At 22.4% G+C, this 12,921-nt stretch overlaps 2 protein-coding genes across 2 annotated transcripts in view; both read right to left on the bottom strand.

Moving 5' to 3' along the window:
* Positions 1-12,921, bottom strand: part of LOC127280833 (probable serine/threonine-protein kinase DDB_G0282963) — a 41,440-nt gene that overhangs the window by 8,912 nt on the left and 19,607 nt on the right. The gene's annotated exons all lie outside the window — the stretch shown is intronic.
* Positions 7,581-10,777, bottom strand: LOC127280840 (uncharacterized). Its single transcript, XM_051304130.1, has 3 exons — positions 10,180-10,777; positions 9,901-10,108; positions 7,581-9,083 (listed from the first exon to the last, which is right to left on the bottom strand). Exons 1-3 carry the CDS (start codon positions 10,565-10,567, stop codon positions 7,682-7,684), a joined length of 1,998 nt encoding a protein of 665 aa, XP_051160087.1. The 5' UTR covers positions 10,568-10,777; the 3' UTR covers positions 7,581-7,681.

Raw genomic sequence — 12,921 nt, 5'->3', positions numbered from 1 at the left:
AAAAAAAAAAACTACAATAGTTTAAATTTGCAGAAGAAATCTATAAAAATTATAATTATTATTGTCCCAAAATTTTTTTTACCACAGTAAAAAAAAAATTTATTTGATTTAAATACTCGATTACTTGACTATTATCAAATAAATTTTTATTTAAGTATAAAATAATTATTATAAATTAATAATTAATAATTAATTATTATAAATAAATAAATAAATAAATTATCTGAGATGGTATTTTTTTCAAATACAGAAATTTTATTGCTCCAAATAAAATTTATTTAATTTAAAAAAAAATTATTTGGTTCAAGTAAATATTTATTTAATAATACTCAAATAATCGAGTATTTGAATCAAATAAATTTTTTTTCAAGTGCATATTAAACCAAAAACTATACAACTTTCTTTTGCCTTAATTCCTTACATGGAATTTTAATCAAATTTTTATTTAAAAAAAAAAAAAAAAATTCACTGCAATTTTTTAAGAATTTTAATTTCTATATTTGTTATATTTAAAACTTTGTGAACAAACATTTTCGAAATTTGTAACAAATTATATATTAATTTATTAATAATAAAATTTAATTATAGTAAAATTCAATAATTTTCAATTTTATAGAAATAATTGATTAATAAAATTTGAATTTAAAAAAATTATATTTTAAAAAGAAGATGAAATTTTAATTATATAATTAATTTTTTTCAATAATTAAAAATAAAAGTTCGTAATTTAATAAAATTAATTTAATAAAATTAATTTAATAAAATTATTTAATTAAATAATTTAATAAAAATAAATTTTAAAAAATATTTTTAATTGAAATATTTGTAAAAAAAAAAATAATTGAAAGTTATAGAAAAGAATTATTTTAATAAAAACACACATGAACCAGTTATTCACGTTTCTTTGAAAAATGAAAATAAAAAGTATTAATTTTCTAGGATTTTGCACTTTTTGTGATTGCACGTTTCATTGCCGCACATGACATACGTGCTTGAGAGAAAATTCATGATGACAGACACATAGTCATCAAGATCAGGGTTGATAAATCTAGAACAAGGATTAATATAATACGAAATAGGCGCGTTGATGTCTGTAATAATTAATTATATCTCTCTTATACGCCTTTTCTTCAAGTTTGACAATTTCAGATGTGCTTAAAACTTAGACAAAAGTATATGAGATAAATACTAACTACATGCAACATGCGCAATATTATGCCGGATGTCAAGAGTCAAAGAAACTTAAATGTAAGTAGTATTCATTGTTGTTGAGGGAAAAATATTTGTTGTTATAATACACTGTTTTCAAGTACCAAGTGCCTCTGTACTATGACTTCCTTTTCTGGATATAAAGAATAACTGTTTTCTTTTTTTTTTTTTCTTTTTTTTTTAAATGTAGGACTTTTAAACATTTTTCTCCTTGCTTTCATTTCTTCTCACATTTTCATCTTTAATTTTTAATCACTTTCTGAATTCAACTGAACAAATATTTTGCCTAAATTAAAATTAATTAATAACAGGTATTAGACTTTAATTAATTAATTAATTAATAATTAAACTTAAACCAAAATTATGAATTAAAATTTTGATTTAAGTTTAAATTAAAACAATTAATTCAAATTACAATTAAAAAATAATGGAAAAATTAAAAAAAAAAAAATAAAAATTTATTGAAATGAAACTGTTTTTTCAGTTTTTCAGGGTGTCTAACAACAGCTATTAGGAAAAAAATTCCCTGACTTTTCCCTGACATACACTAAAAATTTTTTATTTTGATCAAATAAAATTTATTTTCATACAATTAAATCATTTACCTGTCTATTATCCACTAATTTAATATGTTTTTTTAACCAAATAAATATAATTTTTCGTAAAAAAGAAAATATTTAAGTGAAATAAATAAACTAATTGGGGACATTCTCAACATTTAATTTAAAAGAATTTTTACGGCGTCAAATTTTAAATTATCAAATTTTTATTTATTAAAATTTTTTTTGAATTTTGACTTAACAAAATATTTACCTAACAGAATTGTCATTGAATATAAATCCACAATTAACAGAATTTCTATTTAACAAAATTCTTAATTAACATAGTTTTTATTAAAGAAAATTTTAATTCCAACTTAATTCTTATTTAACAGAATTCTCATTTAAGAAAAATTCTACTTAATTCTTTTTTTTTGTCAATTTTTATAAAAATAAATTTCGTTAAATTGAAAATATTAAAATTTAAAAAAATATAGTATTAGAAAAAATGCTTTATAAGAGTTTTGCTAAATAGAAATTCTTTTAAATCGAATTTTAGTTAAATGTAAATTGAAAATTTTGCCTAATATAAAATCCACATTATACAATTTTGCTAAATAGAAATTCGATAATTTAATATTTGACGGCGTAAAAATTTTTAAAAGTTAAATGTGGGTATTAGCATTAAATAATAATAAATAATAATAATAATAAATAATAATAACTTTTTAATTTGCATTTGCTTTGGGAAAAAAGTAAAAAAAAAATTTTTTGAAACTAATAGTTACTTTAATTTGTTCATAAAGAATTCCAAAAAAATTAAAGAAATTCCCTCACTTCCCTGACCGTTAGACACTCTGGTTTTTTAAAAATATTTTTTCTCAACTCTTTTTTTTTAGTAACAAAAAAATTTCTTGTTAAAATTAGATTCTAATTTTTACTCTAAAATCTGTCTCTCGTTGAACCTTCTGAAACAAAACAGGACGTCTCCTGAGTGTCGGTGTTTTCGTCCAAATCGACCAATCGCAGCTGAACGAGTCCAAGGGCCTGAAGTGGTGAAACATGTGTAACTTGATGACATGTTGAAAATGAAGTTTCCTCTGTGGGTCCAACTAAAAGGATTGTGCCTCCTCCAAGGCTGACGGATACTTGAAATCATTCACAAGGTCAACCACAATGATCTCAACAAAAACGTTTCCATTCTCAATATATATTTAAGCCATAAGACCAAAAAAAAAAAAACTCAAAATATCTTGTCGAATCGAATATTATAAAAATGTTTTCGCAACAATTCACTCTATTTCATTATCTCACAAATTCTATATTTATACTCTTTCTATTTTTTTTTTTTTTTTTTTTTTTACATATTTTTCGAAACATTTTTATATATGATTATTATTTCGTATATTTTTAAATTTTATTTTTTCAAATTAATAAACGCCAACATTTATGAATTAATTTAAGATAATTTTTTTTCTTCATATTTGAAATTATTTCGACACAAATTTTTAAAAATTATTTTTTACCAATTATTTATTATTATACTTATTTTTTAATTTTTTAATATTTATTTATTTATTTGAAAATCAATGGGTTTCAAATAAATAATATAAATTATAATAGAAAACAAATATAAGAAAAATAGAAAACAAATTTTCTTTAAGGGGGGAAAATTATAAAAAAATTTTATCAAAAAAAAAAAATGTATTTTATAATTTGTTGATAAGCAAACATTTGCAAAAAATATTTTTGAGACGAAAATTCATAGAATTTTTTATTCCAAAAAAATATTATTGTATTTCAAAAATCGTTGATAATAAACGTTGTGAACTTCAGCGTTATAAATTAAATATTATATTTTTTGAAATTATTAAAATAATTAAATTTTCAACGAAATTATCTAAATTTATTTAATTATTTATTCTTCTAAAAAAATGCAAGTCACTTTAATCAAAGTGGTAGAGTTTTGAAAAGAAATTATAAAAAAATAAAATTCTCCTATAACCTTATATATTATTATCGAAAAATTACTAGTATTATTGTCTATGAGTAAAATTAGAATTATTATAATATATATATTTATGTATCGAATGAAAATAATTAAATCGTAAATTATACTTAATTAAAATTAAATTTCATTTATATATTTTAAACGAATCACTTTCGGATAAGAATTAGAAAGTATATATACATATTTTATTGTTGACTGATCAGACGTATTTATAAGAATTTCAAATTAATTTATTATAATTTATATTATTTTACTATCAAAAAAAAATTTTTTTTTTGTTTTAAAAACAACGAAGCTGAAGTACGCAACGTTTATGATAAACGATTTTTAAAGAAATAATTTTTTAAAATAAAAAATTCTATAATTTTTTGCCTAAAAAATATTATTTTATAATTTGTTGATTACTGAAAACTACAAGTTACCTAAATTTTTTAAGCAAAAAATTATAGAATTTTTCATTTTAAAAAATTATTTCTTTAAAAATTGTTTATCATAAACGTTGCGTACTTCAGCTTCGTTAAAAAGACGATTTTAACATTTAAAATTAAAAATAAATGTTACATATTATAATTAGAAATTTTCTCGTTAAAAATAATAAAAGAAAAAAAAATGTAAAATACTTTTTAACCGAATCCCTATACTTATTATATAACTCGTGAGATTTATGATACTTCTAATTAGCTTAGTATAAATTGTTGAGATATTTGAACCGTGTCTTAAGGAAACGACTTTAAACACTATCTTTTCACTTTTTTTAATTATTTAAAACTTGGATACAAAAATAATTTTTAATTATTAAAAAAAAAATTGTATACAAAATAATTTTTTAACTATTCAAAAATTGGATATAAAATAATTTTTCAATATTACACAAAAATTGGATACAAAATAATGTTTTAATTACTCAAAAAATAGGATATAAAATAATATTTCTTTAATAATTCAAAAATTAGATATAAAATAATTTTTGTAATAATTCAAAAATTGAATATAAAATAATTATTATAAAAATTTGTAAAAAATAATTTTTTAATTATTCAAAAATTGTTTTTGATTAAAAATTTGTATATAGAAATAAAATTTTCATATAAATAATTAAATAAAAATAAGTAAATAAATTGAATATTTAATTTCCAAATTCCGCTAATCAACTATTTTCAATAAATTAATTTAATTCACTTTCATTCAGTTTTTATTTTACTAATTTTCTCAATACTTTTTTCGTATTTAAAACTTTAAGTCACTTTTAGAAATAAAAAATACTGAAAAAAATTTCTAAATCATTTTTAATTTTATTTTAAATAATTCGATTCAACGAGATATTAAGAAATTTAACTATTTTGGAAACGGCCTCGGATTGGAATCAATTTCTTTTACGAACCTTGGGTGTTGGGTCGACGCGAAAGTGTCTTTGGACCCTGTTTCATTTCTTCGTCATGGTTTCTCGTCTAATATACTGTATATATATGTATATAATCCTGGAATATGCACCCAGGACAATGTCCTTGTTTACAAGTTACCAATATATATGTAATGAAATTATCAAGTTTAAATGTCGCGTCTCTAAAACATCTCTTGAATAACAAATTTTCTTCACTTTTTCTTTCTTTATTTCTTTTCTTTTTTTTTTAAATGTATAAAAGAAGCGAAAAACAAGCTGTGAACACCGTCGCGGCTCGGCCGTGACTGAAAACTCGTAATATGTATGCGCTTTCACCTTGCGCGAACTAACGCGAAGGCACCCAATGTGATATTCTGTGTATATATATATATATATATATATATATATGTATATACAATTTTATTCCGATATAATATAATTCCTAACCGGTATTTTCGATCGATGCATGATCGACTCAATTTAATATGTGCAAATCTATGTGACAAACCAAATTTCATTTACAAATTATTATTTATCACAAGATATACAGTTTCAACCGGTTTTTCATGCATTTTAAATGGAATGCAATTTACACGTGCACTTTTCTTGCGGGACACGCACATTTCATTTAAAAGAGAGAGAGAGAGAGAGAGAAAGAGTTTTTTCATTTCATTTAAATTCCGAGAATTAATTGAAAAAAAGAATTAAAATTATTTTTAAAGCGATTCAATTCATTCAGGATGGGACGCATGATTATATTATGTTCTCAAAATCATTAGTTATAAAATTTTCATTTTATGAAATTTCATTTGTCATAATTATTTTTTGAGTCGAATTTTTATTTGTTCGAATTTGTATTTTGCAGAAATTTTCATCAAAACGATTTTTTATAATACAGAATTTTTATTTTATCGAATTTTCATTTAATATAATAGGCATTTTTAAGAATTTTTATTAGGTAAAATTTCATTGCATAGAATTTTCATTTTATTCTTTCAGATGAATTTTCATTTGTTTGAATTATTATTTCATATAAAATTTCCATATAACTGATTTTTTATATTCCAGAATTTTTACTTAACCGAAAAATCATTTAACAGAATTTCTAATTGATAGAATTGAAAGATTTCGACGCGATTTTTAAAAGTAACCAATCAAAAAATAAAAAAAAAAATTGTGATTTTAAAAATCGCTCCGAAATTTTTCTGTCGATTACTTTTTTCGGTCATTTGCAATTTCGAACAAATGAAAATTCTATCAATTAAAAATTCTATTAAATGATTTTTCGGTTAAGGTATTACTCACGTAGATTTTTTTTCGACAGATTTTTTTAAAAGTGTGCCTGGTTATTCCTTAGGTATTTATCTACAAAGTAATACAAAAAAAAATAAAATTGACCGTTTCTAAGTCCCAAAAAATGAAATCAAAGTTTCAATCTTTTACATGTACGGGATACGAAAACCATGTATTCATTACAGATTTCAATTTTTTGCATCATTACTACTCGACAGATTTAGAAAAAAAACTAACACAATATTTATGGTGGAAAAATGAACTTATATAAAAAAAATGAAAATTTTTTACCGTTTTGTTCAAAAAATATTTAATTTCAAAGATAAAAAATTAATAAAATATTTGCTGTCTTTGAAGGATGAATGAGTATATGTGGCAACAGCGCTTGTTGAACGATACATGTGATCTGCTGATTTAGGCGCGAAATTTGAATTAAATCCTGGTTCTTTGTCTTACTTTTCAATAGTCACAACTTCTTATTAAATATATAATAATATAAAATATCATAAACAAAAGTTATTATAAAAATTTTTGTTGTTTAAGCCATATATTCTAATGTTTAAAAAAAACAAAATCAATTTTCTATTTTTTATCTCAACATCTCGATGGTATTTTCATGTTTATATATTTTGTTATTAATATTATACATTCGCACGTTTATGTATAATTTTTCAATACAATTGGAAGTTGCTTTTTTTTACAAAATGTAATAAAATGGTTTATAGATTTTTTAATCTCTTGAAAATGATGATGAAAATTAAAATAGAAAAGTTTTTAAAAAAATGTTTTTCCTATCTTTGATTAAATGGCCTAAACTTTGAATTATTTTTTATATAAAAATTTCATAAACTTATTATTTAACAAATAAAATTGGTTTTTAAGATTTAACTTATAAATTATCTAAAAAAAAAGATTTAAAAATAAATAAAACTATGAGGATAATTATAAATGATAAAAATTACAAATATTTTAAAATATAATTCATTTTTATTTATTCTTAAATTAATAATTTTACACTTTACATATTAAATTGTTTATAAACACTTTCAACGGAAACAATAATATATTATATATATTATTCTTACACATTTGCACATCTTTAATTTGGTTATAATATATAAAAATACTGTTTTGTTCATAGAATTTGAACATTTTCAACAAAAATAAATTATATAATTTTGTATTCAAGTTTTATTGAATGTTTTTCATTTTTGCAAACAACTTACATAATAAAATTAACATTGGCTTTCATTTGCAATGATTTTTGAAAAAATCTGTAATTTTTTCAAGAATATTTTTGTGTTTAGTGACCAATGCCTTCTTTTGGTCATTCAATGCAGTCAACAATTGTACCAAACCTACACTTCCTGCATTTTTATATGTTGTTTCAAGTTTTTCAAAATCTAGACCTGCATTAGCTATTTTTTGAATAATTGTTCTAGAAACAATTCCTGTTAAACTCTTTAAAGACTGTAGAATAGCTTTTTTGTCAGCAACCGCTGGAATGTCAAAGCCACAATTCGATTTATATTTGATTCCTTCGTTTCTTTCTTTTTGTTGTCGTTGATTTTCTTTTTCTTTGATTAATAAATTTCTTTTTGCTTTTGTTTCTGGTAATTTTTGTCTGATCCTCCTTGCCAATCGAATTCTATCTTTTTTTTCTGCAAACGCTTTCGTATGCTTACCAGGAGAAAGATTTAATGTTTCTTGCACATTCAACAAATGTGTTTCTCCAATATTTTTGGAGCATACAGTACTCGCAAAACGATAATCCGCAGATTCACTTAGACTATGACATTGATTTTTCGCAGCTTTATGGGCCATAATATTATTAACACTTTCATTTGCTTGACTTGAAGCAGCAATGGAAAATTTTTCTGCACTATCCGCATATTTTTTGAAAAGTTGTTTCAATTCTTTCTTGAGAGTTTTATCAGTCAATAAAACTGTCTGTGATTTTGTAGCATTATTTAATTTTCTGCTACACCAATTTCCACAGTTTCCGTGATTTCCAAACAAATGCTCTGGTATTCCGAGTAACGCTGCTGACACTCCATCAGGATCTCCTTCGTTTTGTGCAACTGCGTAACAAAAGCACTTTTTAATGTGTTGGATAACACCTTTTTTTCTCAACTCCTTAAAATCGGTTTGTAATGCGTATAACTCTTTACCAACATTTTTGCGTAAATGATTTTGATCAGCGAGTTTGTAAATCGTTTCCTCATTCCCTTTACGAATGTTCGCAATTGTTGAGCTGTCCTCGTCACCAATCACAACTCTGACTTTAACACCAGTTTCTTTTAAAATTGAACTATTGTTTACTAACTCAGCTCCCAAATCAGATTCCATCGCCTTGGCACTCCCGTCGAAATTTTGACGGCAATCGTGATCCTCTTTCTGTCGTCCTATTGCGCAAAGCTTACATTTGCGATTTCTCGTCCCGAAATCTAGTATTTTCCCGCTTAAAAATCCTATTATACAACCGTATCCATTTAAACTATTATAACTTCTTCCGTTTCCGCGTTTACTCCATCCCATATCATATGATATTATGATATTGACAATATTTCCCAAAGCCGAGTCAAATTCTTCTGGTGTGTTTTTCAAAATCTCTTTGAACGGATAAATATCTTTCGCAATATCAAGTGGACTGAAAAAAAATTCAAATATAAATTTTATATATTAAGAAAGAAAATGAAAAGATTTAAAAATTTAATTCAAATTGTTTATTGTTTGTTACATTTTATCTTAAATGTAAATGCCTTAAAATATGGACATCAACATTTAAATAATGTTACATTATTTAATTTTATAAGATTACGGAATTTTATAAACGTGTTACACATTTCAAGCTAAAATTTCTTAAATTTTATACAATTAAATTTAGTATAAATCAATACTTAAATCAATTTATGGTATATGAATATGCAGTCAGATCATTAGCCGAAAGTTTTGAACGTTCATATGAACAAATATTTTTTTCAAACTATAAATTATTAAAAATTATGATGACCATGTAAAATAAAACAGTAAATTAAATAATTATTAAATTAATAACTTCTTTTTAGATATTTTGAACAATATTTTGTATTAAAATTCGTACTTGAAGAAGTTGCAAAAAAAATTTCGTTCATAGGAACGTTCAAAACTTTTGGCTTATGTCAGATCTTATAAAATATTCTGAAAACATTTAATATCATTTGGACACTTAGAAATATGCGTATATTATATGTATAAATATGTGTATACTTAAAAAATTTTGATTTTATACAATTCAATATTGTAGAAATGATAACATAAATTAATTCGTAATATATAAATATACATATTGTAGATCAAATGAAGAATTATAAAAGCATTCAATTCTATTTAATATTTTATAAGTGTATTATATGTTTATAATATACTAGTAAATTATATTTTGTTTTAAATTAAATAATAAACTTAAGAACTAAAAAAAACCTTACAGATCCTCACACAGCTGGTCGACATTGTTTATTACCAATTGGCGTTCTTCCGTAGCGGCTTGTTTACAACTGTCTTTTGCAATTTTTTCCAGTGCAGGCCCAACTTCCCTTTCATATCTTTTATACAAGTTTGTTGATATTGAAGGAATATTTAAACACGCTAGCACCTTATTTAGCGCCGTGTTTCCGATTCCTGAATGTACAGCTCCTGCATATTTAAAAAGTGAGGTTAGGTTAAGATTAAGATGATAAAGTAATTCACAAACCAGCAAATCTTACCTAAAACTGCTTTTGTATTCACGTCAGAGTGAGAGTGTGATTCCAGGGTTTTGTGGAATTTTCCAGTTGGAACTGATGTTTCTGTCAAACATTTTTGACAGCGGATGGTTAGAACTGAGTTTAGTCCAAAACACTTTTCACTTTGAATATCATTCAGGAAAATTGCTTCCTTGCACTTTATACACTTTAAATTTTTTGCTATGACGTCCAATTCAACAATTCGTCGACCAGGACAAATTTCTGTCACTTTATTTACGTCTACGTCTTTGACATTATTTAATTCATCGCAAAGTTGTTTTCCCCGAGTCATTTGGGCAAGAAAACTCGTCTTCTTGGTAAGAACGCTTTGTTTAATAAATTTGCCTTTGTGTCTCAATTGTTTTTCCATCTTTTAAATTTTAATATTACATCTACACGCACTTTAAAACAAAAACTTTTATCTTTCACTGCGAAAGAATCTTTTAACAGAAGACGCCATTTGCAATCAAAAACTTGCGACGTTGCCATGATCGCTTTTCTAGACCGTGATATGTGTGTGTCTGTGTATATGAACTGAGATGCCTAATGTGTGAAACTGTACCTGCGCAAAAGTTTTATTTGAAACTCGCATGTTTTACTGTTTCATAAGTACAGTGACTAGAAAAAACTTTTGAATGTTACCAGTCGTGTGAGTAATACCTTAAGTAAAAATTCTGTAGTATACATGAAAAATCGGTTATATGGAAATTATATCAAATAATAATTCGAACAAATGAAAATTCATTTAAAAGAAAATTCTTTTAAATTCCTATTATGTTAAATGAAAATTCAAGTAAATAAAAATTCTGACAAATAAAAATTTTTGGTTATATAAAAATTCAGTAATATAGAAAATCGGTTTAATGAAAATTCTGCAAAATACAAATTAGAACAAATAAAACTTCGACTCAAAAATAATTATGACAAATGAAATTCCATAAAATGAAAATTCTAACTAATCGATTTTAAAGAGCGAAAAAAATTGTTTTATTTAAACAGCTGTTGACTTTTTTTTTCAACCTCCAACAACAATTGAATTTCAGAATTTTTATTTGACACTTTTTTTAATAATTGAATTTTTAAAAGAAATATTAAAATTATTAAAAATAATTGAATTTTGGAAGAGTTACAGTTGAAAATTTTATAAATAATTGAATTTCAAAAGATTGTGTTTAATTTCAGACAATAATTAAATTTTAACGCAGAATTGAAAATAATTTATCAATTATTATAAATTAATAAAACCTTTTTTTTTTAAATAATAGAATTTTCGAATATTTACAATATATAAATTTTTAAAAATTATTTAAATTCAAGTGATTTCTATCAATTTCTATCAATGAAGAATTTTTTTAGAAAAATCAGACAAAAATTGAATTTCCAAAAATTTATATAAATGAAAAATGCTTTTAGATAATTAAATTTTTGAAGAATATTATAAAAATCATTAAAAATAATTGAATTTTTGGAAAAAGTCTTAATTGTAATTTTTAAAAATTAATTGAATTTTTGAAGAATATTATAACAATTATTAAAAATAATTGAATTTCGGAAGAGTTCAAATTATTAAATTTCTGAAAGTTTAAGATAGAAAATTTTAGAAATAATTAAATTTTTGAAGGTTTTAAATTAAAAATTTTTTTCAAATAATTGAATTTCAAGTGATTTTGAATGAAAATTGTCGGTAATAATATTATTTGTTGATTTTTTTTTAATTTTAAACAATTATTGAATTTCATAAAATTTTTAGTTGAAAAATATTTACAGATAATTGAATTTGTGAAGAATTTCATTAAAATTATTGAAAATAATTAATTTTCCAGAAGAATTTTAATTAAAATTTTTTTAAATAATTTAAATAAAGAAGATCTGTATTGCCTACTAAAAAAGACGTATATTGTTTTAAAAATTTTGTAAAAAATGTAAAAAAAAATCCATTAAAATAACCTAAAAATAAAAATTGTTTTTATCACTGCCAAATGAAATTAAAATTAAAATTAAAATTAATTTTACTATGTAATAGATCCAGTTGTATAATTTTCAGAATTTTTTTTTTTTGTGAAACAATAATTATTTAACTTTTTTTTTTGTTTAAAGTCATTATGTAATAAGTTTAATAACTCGTTGAACAAAATATTGTTAATAAAATTCAACAAATCAGGATTGTACGAAAATGAAAATAAACTATTGTTTTTAAAAATTAGACAAAGATTTATAATTGTTTACTAAAATTTAAACAAAAAATACAAAAAATAAAATAATTATATGAATCAACAAAAAAATTTTAGTTGAAAAAAATTTTTTTTTTTTGAAAATTATACAACTGAATCTTATATTTGATGAAATCAAAATTATAGTTTTATTTTATGTTAAAAACAACTTTTTAGTTTGAGACTATATCAATGGGTTGAACGTTTTTTAAAAAAAAAACTTTTAGAGGAAATGGGATGGAAAATCGAAAATAATATAAATTTTATGTAAATTTTGGAGTTATTTATACATTTCTGTAAAAAATTTACTAATTGAAAAAGATAATTTGAATTTTTTTTTAGAAAATTTAAAACTTCAATGGAAAATACCGGAAAATACATTGAAATTTCATTTTAAAGAATAATAAAAAACATTATAAATTGTTTTATTTACAAAACTGAAAAAAAAATATTAAATATAGTTATTCAAGATAAGGAAATTGAGAGAATTTTTTTGATATCGATTTTGTAGTAT

Source organism: Leptopilina boulardi, unplaced genomic scaffold (assembly GCF_019393585.1).
Source record: "Leptopilina boulardi isolate dan_hultmark-lab unplaced genomic scaffold, ZJU_Lbou_2.1 LbouV2_255, whole genome shotgun sequence".
Classification (NCBI taxonomy): Eukaryota; Metazoa; Arthropoda; class Insecta; order Hymenoptera; family Figitidae; genus Leptopilina; species Leptopilina boulardi.
This window is presented reverse-complemented; position numbering and strand designations above follow the sequence as displayed.

What these genes read in the sequence shown, in the direction of transcription:
- LOC127280840 (XM_051304130.1), bottom strand. Translation starts at nt 10,567, where the DNA reads ATGGAAAAACAATTGAGACACAAAGGCAAATTTATTAAACAAAGCGTT. An exon ending in GAATACAAAAGCAGTTTTAG is followed by an intron (nt 10,109 to 10,179) that starts GTAAGATTTGCT and finishes TTAAATATGCAG; the next exon opens with GAGCTGTACATTCAGGAATC. An exon ending in GACCAGCTGTGTGAGGATCT is followed by an intron (nt 9,084 to 9,900) that starts GTAAGGTTTTTT and finishes ATTTTTTTTCAG; the next exon opens with TCCACTTGATATTGCGAAAG.